The sequence below is a fragment of the Schistocerca cancellata genome, chromosome 4 (genome assembly GCF_023864275.1).
Source record: "Schistocerca cancellata isolate TAMUIC-IGC-003103 chromosome 4, iqSchCanc2.1, whole genome shotgun sequence".
Taxonomy (NCBI): Eukaryota; Metazoa; Arthropoda; class Insecta; order Orthoptera; family Acrididae; genus Schistocerca; species Schistocerca cancellata.
This window is the reverse complement of record NC_064629.1, coordinates 209483757-209511472: the sequence shown is the minus strand read 5'-3', so window position 1 is coordinate 209511472 and position 27716 is coordinate 209483757. Positions and strand designations below refer to the sequence as shown.

General features: G+C 43.2%; 1 protein-coding gene across 1 annotated transcript in view; it reads right to left on the bottom strand.

Moving 5' to 3' along the window:
- Positions 1-351: 351 nt before the first annotated feature.
- LOC126183791 (protein obstructor-E-like) overlaps positions 352-27716 on the bottom strand; it is a 91587-nt gene continuing 64222 nt past the window's right edge. The window contains exons 3-4 of the mRNA XM_049926030.1: positions 17680-17868; positions 352-1053 (exon numbers count right to left, since the gene is read on the bottom strand). Coding sequence (XP_049781987.1) covers positions 752-1053; positions 17680-17868 — 491 coding nt within the window. The 3' untranslated portion in view covers positions 352-751. The remainder of the gene's footprint in view (positions 1054-17679; positions 17869-27716) is intronic.

Here is a 27716-nt window from a genome sequence, read left to right as displayed (position 1 = left end):
CAAGACTCAGACCGTCGGTTTTTGGTGTTAAAACGAGCGATATAATTTTATTTTCTTCGAATAAGCTGTAGGCAGTAGCAAGGAATACTTACTCGATAAATATACCGTAATGTGACAAATATTGACCCGTAGTTAAATCTGGACGGAAATTTAGCATTTATCTAAGGTAAGGGGAAAGACGTAAGTCGTAACGAGGCGGTTTCGTTAATGTGTTGCTTATAGCGCTGGGTCATAACGCCCCCGCCCCCTCCTACTCATCTCTTTCCCTCAACATTTTCATATCTATTGGCAAAAATTTTGCCCGCGGTTGGTGAGCTTTTGTTACTACTGGCACTTAGCGATAAGAAAAGCCTTCCACTTCGCACAGGTTGCCATTTCTAAGTAAAAACCCGAATGATAACTGGCTCTAGAGAGGAGTACGATTTTTTGATTTTTTTTTTCTCCACATAATCGTTTAAAGATATCCTCAGGTAAACTAGCTGCAAATCATGTGGCCGAGAGTTAATGGAATACGCGCTAGAGTCGTATCGTCGGCAGATTAATGAAGAAAATTTTTTAAAATCGGGTTTTGCTTTCACACTCGGCCTCTCAAACGTGAAAGTGTGGAAGAAATAAACGACGCTATTGCCCGGATAGGACGACAGCACACGGCGCGCCATTCACGCCCGTTCTCTTATACACTAGAACAGAGTCCATTAGATAGGAGAGGTGAGCTACAGCTAGAGCACGATAAATTAGAGCGGCGAGTGGCCTAGTTGCGCGGGCGCGGCCGCAGCGGGATGGGCAGGGCTCCGGGCGGCAGGTCGAGAGGCTGCTCGCGGCCGCGTGCCGGCCCCGGCACGTTGCGGTCGTCCAGCTCCTCGGGCGGCGGCGCCTGCGTCGTGGGCACGTCGCAGTCCTCCGTGGGCGGCACCACGCAGCGCAGCGACCGCCGGTCGAACACCAGCATGGCCGGGCAGCGCTGCAGCCGCGGGTAGCCGCCCTGGCACTGCCAGTACCGGTTGCACGACTTGCCCAGCGGCACGTTGCCGTTCGCGTCCTCGTTACACAGCGCTAAAAATGACAACAAAACGTACTTTAGCCTTCTCAAAAGCAAATCTAGTACAACAGTTTATTGCTGAAGGAACTACACTAATGGCCATTAAAATTGCTACACCAAGAAGAAATGCAGACGATATACGGGTATTCATTGGACAAATATATTATACTGGAACTGACATGTGATTTTACATTTTCACGCAATTTGGGTGCATAGATCCTGAGGTATTAAAATCCATGGAGAAGAAATAAAAACCTTGAGGTTCGCCGATGACATTGTAATTCTGTCAGAGACAGCAAAGGACTTGGAAGAGCAGTTGAACGGAATGGGTAGTGTCTTGAAAGGAAGATATAAGATGAACATCAACAAAAGCAAAACAAGTATAATGGAATGTAGTCGAATTAACTAGGGTGATGCTGAGGGAATTAGATTAGGAAATGAGACACTTAAAGTAGTAAAGGAGTTTTGCTATTTGGGGAGCAAAATAACTGATGATGGTCGAAGTAGAGAGGATATAAAATGTAGACTGGCAATGGCAAGGAAAGCGTTTCAGAAGAAGAGAAATTTGTTAACATCGAGTATCGATTTAAGAGTCAGGAAGTCGTTTCTGAAAGTATTTGTATGGAGTGTAGCCATGTATGGAAGTGAAACGTGGACGATAAATAGTTTGGACAAGAAGAGAATAGAAGCTTTTGAAATGTGGTGCTACAGAAGAATGCTGAAGATTAGATGGGTAGATCACATAACTAATGACGAGGTATTGAATAGAATTGGGGAGAAGAGGAGTTTATGGCACAACTTGACAAGAAGAAGGGACCGGTTGGTAGGACATGTTCTGAGGCATCAAAAAAATGGTTCAAATGGCTCTGAGCACTCTGCGACTTAACTTCTGAGGTCATCAGTCGCCTAGAACTTAGAACTAATTAAACCTAACTAACCTAAGGACATCACACACATCCATCCCGAGGCAGGATTCGAACCTGCGACCGTAGCGGTCCCTCAGCTCCAGACTGTAGCGCCTAGAACCGCACGGCCACTCCGGCCGGCTCTGAGGCATCAAGGGATCACCAATTTACTATTGGAGGGCAGCAAGGAGGGTAAAAATCGTAGAGGGAGACCAAGAGAAGAATACACTAAGCAGATTCAGAAGGATGTAGGTTGCAGTAGTTACTGGGAGATGAAGAAGCTTGCACAGGATAGAGTAGCATGGAGAGCTGCATCAAACCAGGCTCAGGACTGAAGACCACAACAACAACAACAGATCCTGAGAAATCAGTACCCAGAAAAACCACCTCTGGCAGTAATAACGGCCTTGATTCGCCTGGGCATTGAGTCAAACAGAGCTTGGATGGCGTGTGCAGGTACAGCTGCCCATGCAGTTTCAACACGATACCACAGTTCACCACGAGTAATGACTGGCGTATTGTGATGAACCAGTTGCTCGGCCACCATTGACCAGACGTTTTCAGTTGATGAGAGACCTGGAGAATGTGCTGGCCAGAGCAGCAGTCGAACATTTTCTGTCGTACAGGACCTGCAACATGCGGTCCTGCATTATCCTGCTGAAATGTACGGTTTCGCAGGTATCGAATGAAGGGTACAACCACGGGTCGTAACACATCTGAAATGTAACGTCCACTGTTCAAAGTGCCGTCAATGCGAACAAGAGGTGACCTAGACGTGTAACCAAAGGCACCCCATACCATCACGCCGGGTGATACGCCAGTATGGCGATGACGATTACACGCTTCCAATGTGGGTTCACCGCGATGTCGCCAAACACTGCTTCGACCGTCATGATGCTGTAAACAGAACCTGGATTCATCCGAAAAAATGACGTTTTGCCATTCGTGCACCCAGGTTCGTCGTTGAGTACACCATCGCATGCGCTCCTGTCTGTGATGCAGCGTCAAGGGTAACCGCAACCACGGTCTCCGAGCTGATAGTCCATGCTGCTGCAAACGTCGTCGAACTGTTTGTGCAGATGGTTGTTGTCTTGCAAACGTCCCCATCTGTTGACTCAGGGATCGAGACGTGGCTGCACGATCCGTTACAGCCATGTGGATAAGATGCCTGTCATCTCGACTGCAAGTGATACGAGGCCGTTGGGATCCAGCGCGGCGTTCCATATTACCGTCCTGAACCCACAGATTCCATATTCTGCTAACGGTCATTGGATCTCGACCAACGGGAGCAGCAATGTCGCGATACGATAAACCGCAATCGCGATAAGCTACAATCCGACCTTTATCAATGTCGGAAACGTGATGGTACGCATTTCTACTCCTTACACGAGGCATCACAACAACGTTTCAACAGGCAGCGCCGGTCAACTGTTGTTTGTGTATGAGAAATCGGTTAGCAAAGCTAAACATTTGCATATCACAGCATCTTCTTCCTGTCGGTTAAATTTCGCGTCTATAGCACATCATCTTCGTGGTGTAACACTTTTAATGGCCAGCAGTGTATTTGTCAGCCATGCGTCTACGACCGGTACTCGTACATCCACTATGCATATTCCCGTACAGGTTAGACGTTGTACGTGGAAGCAGCTTGTGCATGTAGAAACCAGTACTCCTACATAATGTATATACGAGTACTGGTCGTAGACGCATGGCTTAAGACATATGGAAGTTTGGGTTTGTTCGTGAGTCGTGCACGGATAGCCAAATGGTAAGGCGACCGTTCGTGATAAGTGGGAAATCTGGGTTCGAGTCCCGGTCGGACACGAATTTTCACTATCGTAATTCCATTCTACAGCTGATGATAGTCCTTATTCGTAATTACAAATTCATTTAATACATTTGTGATTTAGTTTCCTCTAAGGATCCTCGCAGATAATAAAGGGTGCATCACAGGACAGCTTATTTACGATTCTCTTGTAACGTACAGACGCTTACGAGATAATGTCGTTTTCCTTCAATAATAAAAAAATTGTAGTAAACACCAGACGGCCTGATGTTTTGCATAAAGATGTACATTATCCATAATAGCAGAGTTTCGTTCGCTTCAGTTTCAGCCAAGTCAGTGAATGTGGTATGTGGGAAACCTATATGGAATGTAATATCTACATTACTTAACGTATCAAATAATACCTCACAACTGTAGCTTAAGGGAAAACCACACAGATGTGATAATAAATCGTTAAAAGCAATATACAAGGCCTACTCGGAAATAAACGTTCGATCAGTCACAAAATGGAAACCACTGTGAAAATCAAATATGTTTTATTTGCAACAGTTAGCTACACCTTCCAGCTACTTCTCTTAATAGCCGGCGCTCCGATTTAGACGTTTGTCGTAGCGTTGTACCAACTTTCCAATACCCTCGTCGTAGAAGGAAGCCACCTGCGCTTCCTGTCAATTCTCTACGCTGGTTTACAGCTCGTTGTCTGTGCCACAACGTTGCCTTCATAGCGATTCATGTGAGCGGAGATTAAATTCAGGGAGAGTCAATTAGGGGCTCTATTGTGGGTGACCAAATACTTCCCATCAAAAACGTTGTAGGAACATCTTCATTGCCCCTTCAGAGTGCGACCGAGAATTGTCATGCAGAAGGAACCGTATGACAGCTATGTTTTGTGGGCTACATGAATTCAGGCGAAATCTCACACCAGGCCTTCATACTTGGCGGGAGACGCTATTGTTCTTGGCATCTTTACGTACTCACTGTGCGCTCACAACTCAAAAGAATAACGTGACACATGCTAGAGACAATACCCAACACATCTGTGTAAAACTTCATCGGATTTTCACTGTGGTTTTCACTTTGCACCCAATCAGACATTACTTTCCGAATAGCCCTCGCAATTTTTTCCCAACATAGGAGAAATCAATTCCACAATTAGTGCAAGAAGCTTCAACACGTTCGCTTTTGAAGCAAAAGTAATTGCATTTGCAAGAATATTCGTGTATTAGAAAGTCGATAGCTGTGTAAAAACGAACTAATCATTTGACTGTACAAAAGAATTTTAAGTCTCATCGAAAGTGGCTATGATAATAACAACAGACAACAACAGAAATATATGCTTCTCATGCATGAACTGTGTTTATATTCTCTTGCTTTCAGTTGTTTTTTTTCCTTTATTGACTTTCAATTTCCCCCCCCCTCCCCCCCCCCCCCCCCCCCCGAAGGGGGCGTGCTGGCAGTAGCTTAGTACGCTGCTCTACAGCCTACAGACTTTTTTAAAAACGGAAGAAGAAAAGAAACAAGAAAAACAGGCGGTAAAACGGTGACTTAAAGTGTAAAATGGCGGAAAATTGTGGAAAGTAAAAAGAGAAAGTAAAGGGGTTGGCAATGTTAATAAAATACACAGGAATCAGACAAGTAACATAGTAGACACACAATTAAAAAAACATGGCGACAGTCTGGTTTCTGTTCGCAAGAGATAAAAAATCACACCCAGCGACAGTAAGATGGCCGTTCGCAACACTTCCCAAAAGACACACAACACGGAACACTCACTGTAAAACACTGCACGAAAATGTCGGCACAAAGATGACACTCCGTAGCCAAGGGCAGATGGGGGGGGGGGGGGGGCTGGAGGAGGGGGAAAACAAGGAGGGAGGAGAGGATTGCTTTCAGCGGAATGAGCTGAAAATATAGACATATTCGAGAGTATTTCTTCATGAATGAGTTGCAGCTTATATCATTGAATCAGTGTGATTCGGTTGTTTTTACTTATATTTCACGATATTTCATGAAGCTTGGTAAATTAATAACACAATGGAACGCAAAAATATAGTCATTATTCCGTTAATTACGTAGAGAATAATTAAAAACACGCATTATCCTTACGACGCGTGTAACTATCTGCTTTCTCTCCGCTTGGAGCGCTAGTATAGCTATAGCTGTCAGACAGTAACACCTTTCGCACCAGACAGTGTCGTGAGTGTATTTATTAAACTGCGGTACTAGATATGTTTTGTTACTTGGGCAGCAAAATAACTGGTGATAGTCGAAGTAGAAAGGGTATGAAATGCAGACTGGAAATAGCAAGAGAAGCGTTTTTGAAGAAGAAAAATTTAACATCGAATATACTGGGTGATCAAAAAGTCAGTATAAATTTGAAAACTGTATAAATCACGGAATAATGTAGATAGCGAGGTACAAATTGACACACATGCTTGGAATGACATGAGGCTTTATTAGAACCAAAAAAAAAAAAAACGTTCAAAAAATGTCCGACAGATGGCGCTTCATCTGATCATTATAGCAACAATTAGCATAACAAAGTAAGACAAAGCAAAGATGATGTTCTTTACAGGAAATGCTCAATATGTCCACCATCTTTCCTCAACAATAGCTGTAGTCGAGCAATAATGTTGTGAACAGCACTGTAAAGCATGTCCGGAGTTATGGTGAGGCATTGGCGTCGGATGTTGTCTTTCAGCATCCCTAGAGATGTCGGTCGATCGCGATACACTTGCGACTTCAGGTAACCCCAAAGCCAATAATCGCACGGACTGAGGTCTGAGGACCTGGGAGGCCAAGCATGACGAAAGTGGTGGCTGAGCAAGAGATCCTTCACGAGTCTAACAATATGTTTTTTTTTTTTTTTTTGTAATAAAACCCCATGTCGTTCCAAGCATGTGTGTCAATTTTTACCTCTCTATCTACATTATTCCTTGGTTTACTAAGTTTTCTGATTTATACTGACTTTTTGATCACCCGGTAGATATAAGTGTTAGGAAGTCTTTTCTGCATGTATTTGTATGGACTGCAGCCATGTATTGAAGTGAAACATGCAGATAAACAGTTTAGACAAGAAGAGAAAAGAAGCGTTTGAAACATGGTGCTACAGATGAATGCTGGAAATTAGATGGGTAGATCACGTAACTAATGAGGAGGTACTGAGTAGAAATGGGGAGATAAGAAATTCGTGGCACAACCTGACTAGAAAAAGGTATCGGTTGATAGAACACATTATGAAACATCAAGGGATCACCAGTCTAGTATTGGAGGGAGGTATGGAGGGGGGTGGGGGGAATTATCGAGGGAGGCCAAGAGATGAATACAGTTAGCAGATTGAGAAGGATGTAAGTTGCAGTAGTTATTCGGAGACGGAGAGGCATGCAGATCTTCGGACTAAAGACCACAGCAACAACAAACTCTTCGCTCTCGAATGTTCAAATGTGTGTGAATTCCTAAGGGACCAAACTGCTTAAGTCATCGGTCCCTAGACTTACACACTGCTTAAACTAACTTATGGTAAGAACAACACATACACCCATGCCCGAGGGAGGACTCGAACCTCCGACGGGAGGGGCCACGCAGTCCCTGACGTGACGCCTCAAACCGCGCGGCCACTCCGCGCGGCTTCGTTCTCGATCTTGCATTCAATACTGCCCCGTTTCGTCTACAGTTTGTTTTTGCGGCAATGTCAGTTGTACGCTAACAGCTATACCCAGCAGCAAGGGTACGTTTACCGTTGAAGAGTTGGCCGATGTGCACCTCGTGTCTGGGTTCACATGTGCAATTGTACAGTTGCACAACGGCGCTATGCTGAGCTTTTCTGCAGCGATGACTACCACAGTAATTTTTGTGTGCAAGTTTTGAAAACTCTTTATCAGTAAACGTATCCATACTGTAGTGTATCACTATTGACATACAACTAACACTGCCGGAACAATAAACCCGAGATAGATCGATCATACACGTGCAAGAAATTCATTGATACCTTACGGCATGTAATAGGTTAAGTTAATTAGTTAGTTAAGTGTTCCATAGTTCACTTGAACGGTTCTTTTATCGAAATGACGTGGAAGGGTCAGGATACAGGATAGGTAACATTAATGTTAACATTAATGAACACATAACTTTTTAGTCCTACTCATGCAATACATTTTATCTTATTGGGCAAATGATTTGAAGTTTCTGCTGCTACTTGCAGAGCTCATTTCTGAGCCAATGACAGCTTCAATAATAATAATTAAGGTCATTTTTTCTCTAGTATTGTAGGCTTGGACATCACCATTCTTCTCGAATTGTGATGGGTTACTTACGGAGAATTTCAGTAGCGAATATAGAGGATGTCTCTCCTAAGAGTTAACAGGCGCATTTGCTCTAGTATTTTGCAATTTTGTTTTTGCAACGTGTAGGTGGAGTCAGTGCAAACAAATGCTGCTTATCACGTTTTTCATGCGACACCCAGCGTAGACCTGTTTGTTTGCAGTTACAAAAAAAAAATAAAAAGATAAAAATTAAAAAATTTGAAATTAAATTTTACGTGCCCATTTGACAGAACGATTTCAGGTTAGTCTAGCGTGGTATTCATTTTACCGATATGTTGCAACAGGGACAGTTTCCAGAATGAGAAACATCCCCCATTCTGGAAACATCCCCCAGCCTGTGGTTAAGTCATGTCTCCGCAATATCCTTTCTTCCAGGAGTGTTAGTTCTGCAAGGTTCGCAGAAGAGCTTCTACGAAGTTTGGAAGGTAGGAGACGAGGTACTGGCAGAACTGAAACTGTGAGGAGGGTTCGTGAGTCGTGTTTGGGTAGCTCAGATGGCAGCGCACTTTCCAGCAAAAGGCGAAGGTCCCGAGTTCGAGTCTCGGTCCGACACACAGTTTTAATCTGTCAGGAAGTTTCATATCAGCGCCCACTCCGCTGCAGAGTGAAAATCCCATTCTGGCTACGCTATATGTATTGTGATAGTGCAGTTAAAATGCCAACTCATTGGAAAGGTATCTAGATGTCGACAGCGAGCGAACACCACACATTGCACTTTTGCGCAATACATTCTTTCTAAGTGATGAGTTACCGCAGAAGATTATTCCGTAAGACATTATTGAGTGGAAATATGCATAATATATCAGAAGTGTGATTCGTTTGTTTCCAAGACTAACAATTATACGAAGAACGCAACTGAACTTAATTGTTTGAGAAGCTATGTAGTGTGCTTCTTCCAGTTCAAGTTTTCGTCAAAATGTACACCCAAAAATATGGAACATTCTACCTTATCTACTGACTCCTGTTCATGAGTTACGTCAACTGTTGGTATGACTGGTTGTTGTACGGAACTGAATACAGCGTGTTTTCTCAAAATTAAGGGAGAGTCCATTTTCAGAGGACCACTTAACAATTCTTTGATAATCATTATTAACATCTCATCGTCAGCCATAAAAGGGGTACATTCCAACACGAATCGACATTTGTCTTTCAGTTAGAAGATCACTCTCTGATAAAGCAACGAACTGTTATGTGTGCGCCACAAACTCAATAATTGGGTCTTCCCATCTGAGATAAATGCCGTGTAATACATGTCCGTGGGGCATAATTGCGTCTCCTGTTAAAATATCACATTGCCTAATCAGAAATATGTTCTTAAGCTAAGGAATAGTTGTTAGGACACGATACGCCTCTTTGCTGCTACAACAATTTGTTTGTAACCCCTCATTTATTCATAATATGGACCATGCACCAACATAATTCGTCTTTTACTATCTTTTTAACTCACTGGAGGACGGTAAGTGAGGACGTTACAAATGGGCTCTTACAATCATGCAAAACAGCAGGTGCTTTGGTAATCACGAAGCTGGTTAGTTAGTTCCAGTACTTTAAAGCATACACCCAGCGTAAGAAATTCTCTAAGTAGTGTTCTGCACTCTACTAGCTCAGAGCATCTCTTGTAGCGACAAGACTGGTTCTCCGTCTCCGATACTTGCCAAGGATAGCTGCATTCCGTAAAAAGAGTTAGTCACGGTTCGCTGTCATCGAATAGAATAAATGTAGAGCTTGAACAGTTTAGCAAATTCTCTAATATCTAGTTCTTCCTATAAAGCTTCTGTGCTTGACTCGTGAAACCCTTTCACTAAGTGATGTTTAAGTAGAGAGTCCCCCAGACCTTCGATTGCCAATACGAAAAGCGTATTCGGTTTGTGCTTCATTCAACACGTAGTTCTGCTTGATGCGTACGTAATGGCAGTTTTAGACAGATACTAACCCGTCTCTTACCATTCCAGCTCTCTGATAACAATTCCACGAGACTCAGCCGGTGCCACTAGATTTTTACAATGGCCACGGTATTACTGGCTTCGTACGAGAATTACATACGTCTCTTAGCTTAATATCATTTCTGATATTTTAATGCTGGAAGCGGGGCAATATATGGTAAAAAAGTAAATAGTTATGTCCCTGTTATGTGGCAGTACTACTATAAAGACGTCAATGGCTCTACAGCGTCAAATGTTTTCCTTTCTCGTAGTCTTAATGGAATTAGCTTGTTAGTATGGGAGCTATGTATCTGGATGCATTCCTCTGCGTCTTAACATGCCCAGCTGCAATTACATATTTTTGGTTGTGCGATTTGTTTTTCAGACAACGATTTATAACCCAGTGAGATCATTTGAGACAGATAATTAACCCATTAAATGGCTATAACTTGCTGTCGAGAACTACCCTGACAATCCCAAGGTATGATTCATGAACAGGCAGAGAATAGGTTATTTAGCTAAGATTTCAGTTACGTTATTTCAACAGTTTCGTCATTATGCCGAAGCGTACACGGCAAGAATCTCAAGTATACGGGACGTTTACAGTCTTAATAGCCTGTAGCGGACATCCAGATAGATGCAGGATGTAGTACTTGAGATGAAGATCCACGTACCCATATCCCGCAGTGCTTTGTGATAGACTGAGATAGTGCCCTCCTTACCCGTGGCCTCCGGCTTCAAGGTAAAAGTAGTATCGCCACTGCCACAAATGCTCCCGCCTTTCACTAAGTCGCCAGTCCTACTCGGCCTGGAGGGAATACAGCGTAGAAATATGCGGAACTCTTAGACCGCAGCTATACGTCTTACTAATAGGCTCTATCGGCCTGTTACACAAGTTAGCTGGACTAGATTAATATTTCACTGGAAAACTAAATATTGAAAAGGTCCAGTATCGATAATATCGTGGAGGCGCCCACCGAAAACAACTTGATATCGTATGTTCTGTCCCAGTTGTGTTAACAAGGAGTGAAACGGACAAGCACTACTTTCTACGTGAACGGCTACTTGTTAGGGCTCCTGACGTCATCCCTTATATGCCTGAAAATAATAATCGACACCTATTTCAAAAATCGTAATCAAATATATCACATGTGAATATCCAATCTGCTTGTCGATTGCTCCACGGATACTTTTACTGTATTCTGAGACGACATATGTTGATAAGCAGATCACAAAAAGTTGATTTTCTTAGCTTCGTTCTTTATCTTAACAGATATTTCCATTAACTACTGTTGCCAGAAATGGCACTTGAGACACTTTAACGCACCGATAACTTCTTTTCATGAGAGCGAGAACCATGCTTGTAGAAGCAATCGTAGTAATTGGTTCGCTTCCTATTGCAAAACACTTTTTTCAGATTTCTTTCTCTCAAATATGTTTCAGCAGATTTGTACCACCGTCTATGAATCCTTGTTTCTATCGTAAGACTGCAAATTTTAAAATATTTCAACACTACCAGAGAAAATGAAAAATGAAGACCACACGCTTCTGTTGTCACTGTTGTAGTTTGTCTTTTTCTTTAATTACTATTTTGTTTGGTTTGTAGAACAATCATTCATTTAGTCTGTGTAGGCTCTCATCTGTATTAACATGACCAGTTCCATCTTGCCAGACAAGCGCAACTCATTTGAATATTTAAGACATCGTAAGAAGTGTCAAAATATTAGCCCGTACGTGGGGCAGATAACATAGCATTCGGTGAAGATTTCATTTCTATCTTAGACCAGAACGGAAAGGCGCCGAACATAACATAAAAACTGGCTTCTTCGAACTACGATCATGAATTCTGTACAAATTCTTCCTCAACCAAGGAAAGTTCGATGAAGCAACTTAAAAGGATGCAGATTTTTCTGCGATCTACATACAGATTGTCAGAGGTAAGGTGACCATAATCACAATTTTACAAAGACAGTAACGGTGCAGTTAAATAATATCAAACGTATTTTTCATTGTTTGAGGTTAGTGACATTCCTTTCGACAACCGTAATTTGGATTTATTATGGAACAAACAATAATGAAAGGCAAATAATTAATCTCCATTTGCAAAAGTGCTGTCTAAAAGTAAGCTTATTTTTAGACTTTCTGTGCTGTATGAACACCTGTGAAAGAGGGAGGCTAACACGAAAAAATTCTGATTGTGAGAAGTATGAGGAGCGGAGGAACTGTGCTCAGTGATGACACGACATATCTCTGTCGAAACTTTAGCAAATAATATGATTGTAGAGTATGGACACTGGATAGTAGACACTACGGAGCTTTCGGAATGGCTAGAACGGGATCGCGGGAGGGGATTCCGAATTAACGTAATGATTTTTTTTTCGTGTCACAATCTGCTGAAATCTAAGATCGCTTCAAACTTAACAAAAAATCATAAAACTTGTAGAAATACTCGAAGACTTTGCAGCTAAACGAGTAAATCGTTACATGTCCACTATCATTGGGAACATTACACTGCAGTTTCTGATTAAATATGCCAGAACCGGTGCCGCTAAGAGAAAGGCTACATAGGCAACGCACGTTTACGTAACGTTGTGTACCGTGTGGCAGGAAATCCCACTAGAAATTTTCGGCACGGACTCAAACCACTCTCTCTCTCCAGTGTATTCGGTGGATGTTGGAGCCCTGCGACTTTCTATCGCTCAATAGCTCGCAATTATTTCTCAGAGGTGATGTTGTCAAATAGTTGAGGAGATAACAAATTAATTTTTCGGAGGTGGTAATTGTAGCTAAATCTGCCACATGCGTCTGAGTATTATTACTGCCCACCTCAATCATCTACCGTATTTTACGGACTACAAGACGCTGCGGACTATAAGATTCACCTTAATTTTTAAGAAATTTTAATTTTTTTAACCGTTTTTATTATTAAACTGCAAAGTCAGACTACAAAAAAAATTCTTAGTTTATTAAACCGAACTGATCCCTTAAAATATCTGAAAATTGTCATCTGCCCTTTCTACTTCTTTTTTTCTTCTTCTTCCTCTTCTTCGTCGTCATCGTTGTCCGCTTCGCATATAAGATGGTCTTCACTGCCATCGAGAGCGTTACTTATGCCGCACTTCTTGAAAGATTCAACATTAATATCTTATCTCAATCTAGGCCACGACTGTTTTATCCACTGACGCACTTCTTTGATTAAAGGTCGTTTTAAAGCTCCCTTCGGCGTGAATTCATGTTGGATTTCACCCATCATCCATTTGTTCCATTCCTCCCTCATATATACTTTAAAAGGTTTATTTTTCGAGACATCAAAAGGTTGCATTTGTGGAGTAAGTTCTCCCGGAATAACAGGAAGCTCCATACTTCCCTGTCTCAGTTTCTCTTCAACAGCATTTTTCTAATGACTATTAAACAGATCTGGTACAAGAAGAGAACACTTCTTCAATAAAGTACCTTTCCTTCTCTCCTACACTCTGTTAATCAACAATTTCATACAAGTTTCGTCCATCCAACCCTTGTCATGTATGTGCTTTTGGCACTGTTTTGCGCTTGAAAATGATCGTTAGTTTAAGTTTAGTACCGTCGGTACAACATGAAAGGACAACAATTTAATGCATTTTTTCATGTCCACTTGTTTTTGTAGCTACAGTTTTAGCACATTTCATGGCAACAGTTCTATTACTCGGCACATCAAATGTCAGTGGAGTTTCGTCAATATTCGCTATTTGAGTTAGTTCCAAATTGTTTTCTTTCGACGTTGAATAATAAAGCGATGGAAAGATAATATTTTCCCTTAGTACTCTTGTGGCATTCTCTGAGATAATTTCGTTTTGGTTCGCATGCTAAAGTCCATGACGCTACATAAACCTGTAGTACCAACCAAACTCCACCCTTAAAGTCTGTTAAGTGCCACTGTAGCGCAAGCTTACGAGAGTGTATTCCTGTGTTAATTCCAATCCCATTTTCACGGTGTCCTTGAATCCATTTCGATACGTCATTTTCTAGTTTTGGCCATATCGCATTCAGTGCTCTATTTGCACCTTCAGTCTTCTTCATTTTTTCCATTTCTTCTTTACTAGCCCGCCAATCGCAAATGGTTTTTCTGTTGGTGGAGGGTCGATATGTCACTCAGCTGCTATGAATACCTTTTATTTTTTCATTACGAAACTAGCTACAAAAATATTGCGCTCTTACCGATAACACAACCACTTTCAATTCATGTTCACTGGCACTGTATACAGTAACTGCAGTATTTCATCATAGGCTAGACAGTATTCTGGATTTTTAATGGCGGAGTGGGAGGGACACTATATTAGCAGGCTTGTGAATCCCCGTAACTCATGTTCATCGCGTCGGTACACTGCTGCTCCCAGTTGGATCCAGTGTTGCCAGATAGAGATAGGTTTCCCGCTGCATCGAATATATAGCCATTTTTAAGACTCGAGGGAATTTTAACTTTTATATAAATTTTATATAAGTTTCAAGTATAGGAAGCACCTGAATTTTGAAGTCAATATTTCGAAGAAAAAGGTGCGTCTTTTGGTTCGTAAAATATGGTAGTGCTCCATCTAGCTAGCTACTGACGCGGAGGTTCCAGGTTATGTTCCTGGAAACCACATAGGGTACGAGTCTGAAATGCGGCTCATTTAGCCTTTTTATTGTTTAACTTGTAGTTATTTGAATACATACGTAGTAGTATCGAAACGGCAGTGGCATCAAATCGCAAAGTTTACTCTGGTATCCAAGTCACGTCATCAGCATTATTCTCATATTCGCATTAAATTAAATTTAGCAGACATGGACACAATGTCTGGCAGTATTACGTAATTATGACTTACAACGACCAATCACAATCCGTATACGGGTTATGAATGATCACAACAACAGCAGACACGAGAATCATTTGTTCGTGAGGAAGCAGTTGGGCGATTTCGTCAAAAATTCTAGCTTCAACACAGACCTGACTCGGGAAATAAACTGATTAATATTTTATACAAGGATTTCGGCGCGAGAAACTTCGATCCCCGATCAGAGCTTTGCCGGTACACGATTTTCATTGATTTCTCTCTCTCGTCTGGAGTCAGAGCTGTAATGGAAGATGCTGAATCATCGCGGACTGGTATGAAGAACGCCTAGACGTTTTGAAGGCATTTTCAGAATATGGTTTCCTGTATATCCCCCTTATATGGCATACACCTCGAAAAAGATCTCGAGAATCTGGAGCGTGACGAACTACTTTAATGAGTAAAAATTTCATTTTCAATCTTTATTCAATGGTCTTTCATTTACGTGACGGTCATTAGCTCCGCAATTTGGGATCGCAGGCAAATACGAGGTGCATTCAAGTTCTAAGGCCTCCGATTTTTTTTCTAATTAACTACTCACACGAAATCGATAAAACTGGCGTTACTTCTCGACGTAATCGCCCTGGAGACGTACACATTTTTCACAACGCTGACGCCATGATTCCATGGCAGCGGCGAAGGCTTCTTTAGGAGTCTGTTTTTGTGGTGTCACCGCCAGACACCACACTTGCTAGGTGGTAGCTTTAAATCGGCCGCGGTCCACTAGTACATGTCGGACCCGCGTGTCGCCACTGTCAGTGATCGCAGACCGAGCGCCACCACACGGCAGGTCTTGAGAGACGTACTAGCACTCGCCCCAGTTGTACGGACGACTTTGCTAGCGACTACACTGACGAAGCCTTTCTCTCATTAGCCGAGAGATAGTTAGAATAGCCTTCAGCTAAGTCCATGGCTACGACCTAGCAAGGCGCCATTAACCATTTCAAGAGAGAGTCTCACTTGTATCATCCAGAATGCTGTATACAAATGATGGATTAAAGTTAAGTATTCCAGCAGCTACGTACTTTTCTTTATAGCATTCATTACGTATCCTGTTTCAGACCTAACGCCAGTCAGCGAGAGTAAACGCGTACCTTTCGGTTACCCGTCATTGTGGACTGGCTGTCTTGTCAGTCCACTACAGTTTTGACCACTGGAAAATCGCTGAGGCAATAGCAGCACGGCTGGTGAATGTGCGGCCACGGAGAGTGTCTTTCATTGTTGGAAAAAGCCAAAAGTCACTAGGAGCCAGGTCAGGTGAGTAGGGGGCATGAGGAATCACTTCAAAGTTGTTATCACGAAGAAACTGTTGCGTAACGTTAGCTCGATGTGCGGGTGCGTTGTCTTGGTGAAACAGCACACGCACAGCCCTTCCCGGACGTTTTTGTTGCAGTGCAGGAAGGAATTTGTTCTTCAAAACATTTTCATTGGTTGCACCTGTTACCGTAGTGCCCTTTGGAACGCAATGGGTAAGGATTACGCCCTCGCTGTCCCAGAACATGGACACCATCATTTTTTCAGCACTGGCGGTTAGCCGAAATTTTTTTGGTGGCGGTGAATCTGTGTGCTTCCATTGAGCTGACTGGCGCTTTGTTTCTGGATTGAAAAATGGCATCCACGTCTCATCCATTGTCACAACCGACGAAAAGAAAGTCCCATTCATGCTGTCGTTGCGCGTCAACATTGCTTGGCAACATGCCACACGGGCAGCCATGTGGCCGTCCGTCAGCATTCGTGGCACCCACCTGGATGACACTTTTCTCATTTTCAGGTCGTCATGCAGGATTGTGTGCACAGAACCCACAGAAATGCCAACTCTGGAGGCGATCTGTTCAACAGTCATTCGGCGATCCCCCAAAACAATTCTCTCCACTTTCTCGATCTTGTCGTCAAACCGGCTTGTGCGAGCCTGAGGTTATTTCGGTTTGTTGTCACACGATGTTCTGCCTTCATTAAACTGTCGCACCCACGAACGCAATTTCGCCATATCCATAACTCCATCACCACATGTCTCCTTCAACTGTCGATGAATTTCAATTGGTTTCACACAACGCAAATTCAGAAACCGAATGATTGCACGCTGTTCAAGTAGGGAAAAAGTCGCCATTTTAAGTATTTAAAACAGTTCTCATTCTCGCCGCTGGCGGTAAAATTCCATCTGCGGTACGGTGCTGCCATCTCTGGGACGTATTGACAATGAATGCGGCCTCATTTTAAAACAATGCGCATGTTTCTATCTCTTTCCAGTCCGGAGAAAAAAAATCGGAGGCCTTAGAACTTGAATGCACCTCGTATTTTTGTAAAGACAATTTTATGGGTTTAGCGAATGTAAAATGATGATATTTCAGACTTCTGGTTACATTTAATGTCAAAATGACTTGAGTAATGGGCATCTTTCATCGTCCAAGCCGCTCGGGGTAGCCGCGTGGTCTTATGGCGCCTTGCTACAGTTCGCGTGGCTCCCCCCGTCGGAGGTTAGAGTCTTCCCTCGGGCATGGGTGCGTGTGTTGTCCTTAGAGTAAGTTAGTTTATGTTAGATTAAGTAGTATGTAAGTCTAGGGACCGATGACATCAGCAGTTTGGTCCCATAGGAACATACCACAAATTTCCAAATTATCGTCCAAAAGCTTCAGGTTTAGCTTTAGGTAAATTCCCAGGAAACCCAATAAACACCTACTAATGGAGTACAGCCGTCATTTCAAAATGTGTTGAACCATGCTTGTCGTATGGCAGAATACGGCGTAGCTTCGGGTCATACCGAGTATCGAGTTATCGCGTGCAGGTCACACTGAACACTATCCCTTCTCGTTATTGTAACTAGTAATGCCGAGAGTAAATTTCATGATGCGTGTGCTGCTTACGGTGCTTCTGGCAGCCGTCGACGTTGTCGGGCCAGTCGCAGGAATGCGTGTCCTCATTGTAGAGAAGGCCGCCGATGCAGAGCTGCTCGGTGGAGGTGCCGTTCCAGCACGTCCAATAGCGCGTGCAAGACGTCTCGTGCCCGAAGATGCCGTACAGCCAATCGCAGTGCTCCGTGGAGATGGGTGGGTCTGCAAGATAGGACATGCGCTACAGCCACGGCATACATATTATTTTATGGTACTGAATCCCGATGTTCACTGTGTTTGTGGGTCTGAAAGAAAAATATACAATAAAAGAGGGATTAGTGCAAAAGAGCTCCGTGTCTCATAAGCAGCATTTTATAGCAGAAGCATACAATTTATTACTCGAGGATGAACAGGGAGATTGCACGAAGTGCTGCATATTGTCTTCGAAATTCAACGTGTAAATTTTTATAAGATTGACTATTTGAGTAAGGTTGTCATATACAAGGTGGTTCCGTGATGATGTTACAAACTTTTAGGGATAATGGAGGAGGGTAAAGGTATCAGTTTGGGGTAAAGGACTCTGGTCCGAAAACAATCGAGTCGAAGGTTGTATGCGAAAATCGTTCTGATATCTCTGACAGTGGATTACATGTACCTATACTGTTGTGGTTTCGGTTTTAGGGTAGGAAACTTTCAGAGGTGGTAGTATCGACCAAAACAGGAAAGAAAAGTCTAGTAAACATGGACCATACAATGCATAACTTAAGACCTATGAGCACTTGTTAATCTTGGCTACTGTGAAACATCTCTTCTACTGGGAGATATTTAGTTTCCATGTGTTTGGAGGACGTAGTATTCAGCAAAACAAGGGAAAAGTCTAGTAAATACGGTGTATAACATCCATACTTTAAGAGCTATGGGCACTTGTTGAGTAGAAGAGTTGGGTGTCACAGTAGCTCTTAAGGTATGGATTTCAGAGCCCTTGTTTACTGAACATTGTTTTCTTGTTTTGGTCCATACCATCTCCTCTAAAAAGTGAAAACCAAAGAATCTGAAAAAACGAGATGGGTTTTACAGCATCGGAAATGGAGTGCTCATAGTTCTTAAGGTACGCACTTCGGGACCCATGTTTTCTATACGTATTTCTTGTTTTGGTCCCTGGTACCACCTCTGAAAATTGCTTATCTTATAATCTTAGCAGACGGCCCGAGTGGCCGAGCGGTTCTAGGCGCTTCAGTCTGGAACCGCGCGACCGCTACGGTCGCAGGTTCGAATCCTGCCTCGGGCATGGCTGTGTGTGATGTCCTTAGGTTAGTTAGGTTTAAGTAGTTCTAAGTTCTAGGGGACTGATGACCTCAAATGTTAAGTCCCATAGTGCTCAGAGCCATTTGAAGCCAATCTTAGCAACAACACTACCAGCACATGTATTCCACAGTCAGGGGTATCAGAAAGACTTTCACTTGTAACTTTCGACTAGGTCGTTTCGGGACCAGCGTCCCTCATCTCAGATTGATAGATTTACCGTTCTTCATTATCGCTAAAAGTTGGAAACATCATCACGAAATCACCCTGTGTAATTGAAGTGCGCACCTCATTTATACAGCGACGGGTGTGGCGTGTGTGGCAAATAACGAGTTCTGCTGTTTGCTCCTTACAGAAGGGAGCACTTCCCCTTCTTACAACCCTTCCTTAACTATCTTTATCTCCTCCTCAACATATACTCTAATTTTGGGATGTTAAGATAAACAGTGATAAAAAATTATTTTACAGCAGTGTATAGTCGTATCTATAACATACTGTGTGATATTTCTTGGGCGTAGATATAAGCTTCTAATATGATTGATTATGCGGAAAATCCACGTAAAATATCGATAGGAAATTGTCAGTCTCGGCCGTCACCGGTAATTTTCAGATCTGAGGGACAAGCCCAGGCGTCGATTCGGAATTCAGCATCAGCGGTGAGGCTAAACAGGTGCTTTACGACAATGATATTCAATAACTCGTTGAGCAAAGCATGAAGCATCGGTTGATATTCCCAGGCAAACTTCAGTGTGTATGCCCAAGACTTAATACAGCTGGCCTGACAATTGCATATTTAAATCTGTCTGGGAATATCAACCGCTTTGGTCACCAAGTCACTGAATGTCAGTAATCGAAGATCACCTGTTTAGCACACTGCTTTCGCCACCGCTGGTGCTGCGTTGACCTCTGGTGCTGCGTTGGATTCAGAAATGGCGCTGGAGCTTATCATTCAGATCTGATGGTGACCGGTAACGACAGAATTTTATGTGAGTGCGTCGGACAATAAATAATTTCAATAAGAATGTTATCAATGACAGACTTCTCCATTACTACTGAAATGTAGTTCTTTCGAAAATTTGTATAACTACTTTCTAGTTTTATTCCCATGAGTACATCTGGCGTGGTTTTAATACTCAAATGGTTCAAATGGCTCTGAGCACTATGGGACTTAACTAATGAGGTCATCAGTCCCCTAGAACTTAGAACTACTTAAACGTAACTAACCTAAGGACATCACACATAACCATGCCCGAGGCAGGGTTCGAACCTGCGACCGTAGCGGTCACGCGGTTCCAAACTGACGCGCTTAGAACCGCACGGCCACACCGGCCGGCTTTAATACTCAGTGTCACTGATTCATAAAGACTGCACCATGCATGAATACCATGGGTCGGCTTCCCCAGCTAGTAAACAGAGGGAATAACTGTAACAAAAGTCAAAGTAAAGTCATTAATCTAGAATTAAGCAGCAATATGAAGCTGCAACATTTCACCAGCTGCGCTTAATCCGCAAAAACTGCCTGACCATGAAGTTAATTACTTATAAATGCAAGAAACATTGTCTTATGAATACGGTAAGGTACAGGTCGATAAGATGAAAACATTGCAGAAACGAACAGAAGGAGCAGATAGAACGCCAGACGTGTTCTGCAGCCAGAAAGTAAAAAAGGACAACGTATTCCTGCAGGAACAAAACAGGAACTGATATAATACTAAATATTCAGACTTCAAACCAAATAACAGAGGAAGAGAGGAAAATGAAGGTTTACTGCCGCGTCAACATTGAGATCGTTAGAGACGGAAATTGGACGTATGGCAGGAAACCGATACTAAAAATTTAAAGGAGCTGTCAGGCCTTTTTGTAAAATCAAGGCAGAACTATATCCGGATGTTCGGACGGCGATTCGAATCCTGCTCCTCCCGAACGCGACTTCAATGCTCTCATTGCTGCACCACATCACACCGTAAAACAAGTAAAGACAGCTCAGATTGGTTTACTTAGGCTTCAAATGACCACTTCATTCAACTGCGGTTACTAATACAGTGAGTAACTAGTCGGGTTTCAAATACACACATCAAAAAAAGTTTTGATCGTCCCAGTTCCCAGAACTCCTCAAGATAAACGTTGAGTGCTTATATTGTATCACAGACACAGTCCCTTTGACTGTTCAGAGATGTCGCTAAATCCGCCAAAAGATGTAAACAACTATGCATGAGCAGTGCCTATTAGACGGAGGGAGTCCGACAGCTGATCATTTCCAATCAATCCACCTGGAAGGAGGTATACAGCTCGTGTTGTCTGTAGTTCAACCATGCCTAGACGGTCAATACCGCGGTTCGATTGCGTCCGAATTGTTACTTCGTGCCAGGAAGGGCTCTCAACAAGGTAAGTGTCCAGGTGGAATGAACCAACGCGATGTTGGTCGGACATGGAGGAGATACAGAGAGACAGGAACTGTCGATGACATGCCTCGCTGAGGCCGCTCAAGCGCTACTACTGCAGTGGATTACCGCTACCTACTGATTATGGCTCGGAGAAACTTGGACAGCAACGCCACCATGTTGAACAATGCCTTTAGTGTAGTCACAGAACGTTGTGTGACGATTCAAACTCTGCGCAATAGGCTGCATGATGCGCAACTTCACTCCCGACGTCCATGGCGAGTTCCATCTTTGCAACCACGACACCATGCGCGGCACAGATGGGCCTCAACAACATGCCGAATGGATCGCTCAGGATTGCCATCGCGTTCTCTTCACCGATGAGCGTCGCATATGCCTTCAACCAGACAATCATCGGACATTTGGTTTCAAACAACCCAGTCAGGCTGAACGCCTTAGACACTCCGTCCATTGAGTGCAGCAAGATGGAGGTTCCCTGCTGTTTTGGGGTGGCATTATGTGGGGCCGACGTACGCCGCTGGTGGTCATGGAAGGCGCCGTAACGACTGTACGATACGTGAATGCCATCCTCGTATCGATAGTGCAACCATATCGGCAGCATACTGGCGAGGCATTCGTCTTCATGGACGACAATTCGTGCCCCCATCGTGCACATCTTGTGAATTACTTCCATCAGAATAACGAGATCGTTCGACTAGAGCGGCCAGCATGTTCTCCAAACATGAACCCTATGGAACATGCCTGGGATGGATTGAAAAAGGCTTTTTATGGACGACGTGACCCACCAGCCACTCTGAGGGATCTACGCCGAATTGCCGTTGAGGAGTGGGACAATCTGGACTTGTGGATCGTATGCCACGACGAATACAGACATGCATCAGTTAAAGAGAACGTGCTACTGGGTATTAGAGGTACCGGTGTGTACAGCAATCTGGACCACCACCTCTGAAGGTCTCGCTGTATGGTGCTACAACATGCAATGTGTGGTTTTCATGAGCAATAAAAAGGGCGGAAATGATGTTTATCTTGATCTATATTCCAATTTTCTGTACAAGTTCCGGAACTCTCGGAACCGAGGTGATGCAAAACTTTTATGATGTGCGTATCAAAAATGCCGAGAAAAAGTACAAATAACTTACTTTCCAAATTAAAGATTGTAGCATGAACCAATAAGATTGGAAGATGAATGTGTGAGAAAGTTCAAAATTTCAGATCGTCCTACAAGATCTACGGCACTCACTGCATGGTACAGTCTCTTAGAATCGAAGACGTTAAGTACAAAAACATCATAGAAGTATTAAGTGAATAAAATGAGATATAGGAACATTTAGAATACAATACGAGGTTGAGTAAAATACATCAGCGTAGATGGGAACTGGCAAAAGCCCTTCTCTACGTACGCTTATGTTATTAATCATACTCACATTACTTCACTGCACCTGTGGAATGAAACATAACAAGTATAATTTGCGTGTAAAAGCCTTTAAATTTCGTTAGTTCTAACGTGTATGAGATACAGATGAGTCAAATCCACGTTACACACCATGACTCGCAGTGACAGTTACTTAATAGGAATGCTTTCTGTTTTGGATGATTGTGCGTTAACACGCAGCATGCTCGCCGGGTATAGTGTTTTGTAAGTGAACTAACATATAAGTATCACCACTTCACCTCTGACGCTTATCGATACATCTATGCACGTTTCCAAACGTATGAAATTGGACTATGAAGCTTATGGAAAGAAATTAGGAAATGAAATAACGCAGATACGTTCTCGAACTGTACCCTGTTGCCTTAATTTTCTTTGAGACTCCACCTGCATGATACGGTAAGTGATAAGGTCGAAATAGTTACACGAGCGTCCCTTCACTTTATAGACATATAAGAGATATGAAAAGATAATGAGAGAGCAGTCTTCTTATTAAACACTATTTCTGCTCGCACACTACATAAATAATATAACTCCGGTTAGTGTTTACATCAGAAGAACGTATTTCCACATTTTCTTCACAAATCTTCAAAACTGTTTCTGAATTGTGAAGACTGATTACTGACCGTGAAAGAAAATGAAATTACGTATCCCTGCATTTGATGGTCCCCATAAAATTTGTTTGTTTATGAAATAAAAATGATATTCAAACTTGACTGCATTCCACGGACTTCATATCTTGGATGAATCCAAAAGTAAGAATGCTGTTGGTAGCGCTGGTGCAGAAAACAGACGTGGAAACTTCCGTTAGACATCTTGAAACTATGAGGACGTTATTGGAAGAGGCACAGAAATACGGAAGTTTCTGATTTTGTTATTATGTTGTTTAACTATAACATACTGAAATGAGTGGGGGCTGAAAGAAAGTATTTTAATACCACACGACTCTACTGAATAAACACCTGGTTAAAATTTTATAGAAGGAGACTGTATTAGAACTACAATTGTCCTTAAGCCTGCACTCGTTCTTAAGCCATCACGTGGACCAGAACTTTCTTTATCAACTTGTAACATACTCTGTGGATGGAAACGTGAATTCCATTCTGACAGGAAAACATTTAGCTGAAGAACAGAGTGTAGTAATCTTCGGCGAAACTCATTACCGTCGAGGTGTTGCAACTTGACGTTGCTCAGACAACCGTCGCCCCATTTTCCATTGTTACGACATACGAATTGTTCTTAGAATTGACGAACAGGAGAAAGCAGACTACTCTCTAATCACGATCTGTGATGGCATTGCATTAATTTAAAGGTTTCGCTAACAAGGGGACAGCACCATCTCGCATGAGCTCTTTCGTCCAGAGTTATAGTACGTGCAGGGCTCGGCCAGAAATGAAAGTGACACAAGTGGGAGATCCAGATGGCCAAGCGTTAAGAAAAAAAATGCATTTTGTGGCGCGCCGGTATGAGCCATTTATTTTAGTGTAGTATCCAGGCTACGGGTGATGCAATGGAAGAAGTACAGAATCGTAATCCGAGGTTCGTGAGGGAGAATCCCGATACGGAGACTTCTCTTTATTTTCAACTTTTGAATACTTAGCAAACAAAGTGAAACACACTAAAGCGCATTCAAATACAGAGATATGTGAACAGGTAGAATACGGCGCTGCGGTCGACAACACCTACATAAAACATCAAATGTGTGGCACAGTTATTACATCGGTTACTCCTGCTAGAATGGCGGGTTATCAAGATTTACGCGAGTTTAAACGTGGTGTTATAGTCGGTGCACGACCGATGGGACACAGCATCTCCGAAGTAGCGATGAAGTGGGGATTTTTCCGTACGACCATTTCACGAGTGTACTGTAAATATCGGGAATCCGGTGAAACACCAAATCTCCGACATCGCTGCGGCCGGAAAAATATCATGCAAAAACGAGACCAACGACGGCTGAAGAGTATCGTTCAACGTGACAGAAGTGCAATCTTTCCACAAATTGCTGCAGATTTCAATGCTGGGCCATCAACAAGTGTCAACGTACGAACCATTCAACGAAACATCATTGACATGGGCTTTCGGCAGCGAAGGCCCACTAGTGTACCCTTGATGACTGCACGACACATGGCCGAGCGGTTAAAGGCGCTACAGTCTGGAACCGCACGACCGCTACGGTCGCAGGTTCGAATCCTGCCTCGGGCATGGATGTGTGTGATGTCCTTAGGTTAGTTAGGTTTAAGTAGTTCTAAGTTCTAGGGTACTTACGACCACAGTAGTTGAGTCCCATAGTGCTCAGAGCCATTTGAACCATTTTTTTGCACGACACAAAGCTTTTCGCCTCGCCTGGGCCAGTCAAAACCGACATTGAACTGTTGATGAGTAGAAACACGTTGCCTGGTCGGACGAGTCTCATTTCAAATTGTATCGGGCAGATGGACATGTACGGGTATGGAGACAACCCAATGAATCCATGGCTCTTGTGTGTCAGCAGGACACTGTTCAATCTGATGGGGAGGCTCTGTAATGCTGTGAGGCGTGTGCGGTTGGAGTGATATGGGACCCTGATGCGTCTAGATATGAGTCTGATAGGTGACACGTACGTAAGCATCATGTCTGATCACCTGCAGATTTGGGCAACGGGATCGGTGTCCGGTGTGGCAAAAGTTGGTGGCTTAGCTCTTCTGCTGATTTACTTGTAGTTTGCACGTGTTACATTACGCGACCCATGGATTAAAGTAACACTCGATGGAGGCATGGGAGAGTTGGAGGGTGTGGTGTGCAGATAAGAAAGCCGTGTCGTCAGCATCTAACAGGAAGCAGGTTTGGCAAGGGTGTGTGTGGGGGGGGGGGGGGGGGCAGGTTTTGGAACGTTGTGGTGTAAAGGATGGGCCGGTCGGAGTGACCGAGGTGCTACAGTCTGGAACCGCGCGACCGCTACGGTCGCAGTTTCGAATCCTGCTTCGGGCATGGATGTGTGTGATGTCCTTAGGTTAGTTAGGTTTAAGTAGTTCTAGGGGACTGATGACCTCAGAAGTTAAGTCCCATAGTGCTCAGAGCCATTAGAATTTGTAAAGGATGGAAAGGAAGGCCAGGACAGGGGCTTGAGCTACACCAGCAATGAGTTGAAAGATGCGGGAGAAGGTGTGGTTGTTTTTGACACGGTTCAAATGGTTCAAATGGCTCTGAGCACTATCGGACTTAACAAAATGGCTCTAAGCACTATGGGACTTAACATCTTAGGTCATCAGTCCCCTAGAACGTAGAACTACTTAAACCTAACTAACCTAAGGACATCACACACATCCATGCCCGAGGCACGATTCGAACCTGCGACCGTAGCAGTCCCGCGGATCCGGGCTGCAGCGCCTAGAACCGCACGGCCACCGCGGCCGGCTAGGACTTAACATCTGAGGTCATCAGTCCCCTAGAACTTACAACTACTTAAACCTAACTAACTAACCTAAGGACATCACACACATCCATGCCCGAGGCAGGATTCGAAACTGCGACCGTAGCGGTCACACGGTTCCAGATCGAAGCGCCTAGAACCGCTCGGCCACATCGGCCGGCTTTTGACACGGGAAAGACGGTTGTGGAGGTAGGATAGAATTAGGTGGACATAGTTAACTTAAACTACATAGGTTAGTAGCTTGAAGAGCTGTCTCGAATGCCATACCCGATCTCAAGCTTTTATTATGTCAATGGACACAAATATGTGAATCTTCCTTTGTGTAATGATCGGAGATAAAATGTGCAATGTAAAAAAGTTGTTCATCTGCGGACTAGTTAGGATGAAAGTCACATTGTAAATAGGTAGGCGTGTTGGCAGGTATTGATGAATTCTTTGAGTAAGGATGCTTTCAATTTTGTTACTGATAACTGATGTAAGGTTTAGGGGAGATTTGGGCTCTGGATGTTTTCGACTGCTCTGAGAATTAACCTATACAGAGGGTGATACTTTAAAGGTTGGCAAGGGTTTCGGGATAAACGCTGGGATAGTCCTGAGTTGGTGGTAGATAACTCAATAATGAATGAGAGCAATGTCTCGGTTTTTAGCGAGTGTTTCACCATTTTATTGGTGAGTTTAGTCCTTCTGGTGAATTGATATGCAAGAACTGGAAGTTTGGTGTGAAATGTGGGATATTTGTGTTAAAATTCATTATAATAAATCAAGAGAACAGAAAGCCAATTTTAAATGCGGATATCATTAGAACATGCCTTGAGAGACACAATGAACTAATTTTAAGATATACAAAAGAAAACAAAAAGAAAAGGCTTTCTTAATATGGACATCGCACGATGAAGGATTAGGCAACATGATTAAAAATTAGGATTTGAATGTATCCTGGAACACTGCTAAGGAGAAGATCAAGGAAAGTATGCGAACATTTGCACAAGAAACTGTATATGAAATCACAATAAACAAGAAGAGTGAAGACATCCCACTACCAATGTTATAGTCTTATGACCAGCAAAAGCTGCCTACTGCCAGAGATCCACTTTACAGAGCATCCGTTTAAGTGGCACGTGCTATGTACAGTGAGGTGACGAAAGTCATGGGATATCGATATACACACGTACAGATGGCGGTAGTATCGCGTACGTAGGGTAAAAATGGCACAGCATTGACGGAGCTATCATTTGCACTCAGGTGATTAATGCAAAAAGATTTCCAAAGTGATTATGGCCACACGACGGGAATTAATAGACTTTGAACGCGGAATGGTAGTCGGAACTAGATGCATGGGACATTGCATTTTAGAAACCGTTAGGGAATCCAAGATTCCGAGATCCGCAGCAACAAGAGTGTGCCGAGAATACGAAATTTAAGGCATTACCTCTCACCACGTACGACGCAGTGGCCGACGGCCTTCACTTTACGACCGAGGCCAGCGGCGTTTGCGTAGAGTTGTCAATGTTCACAGACAAGCAACACT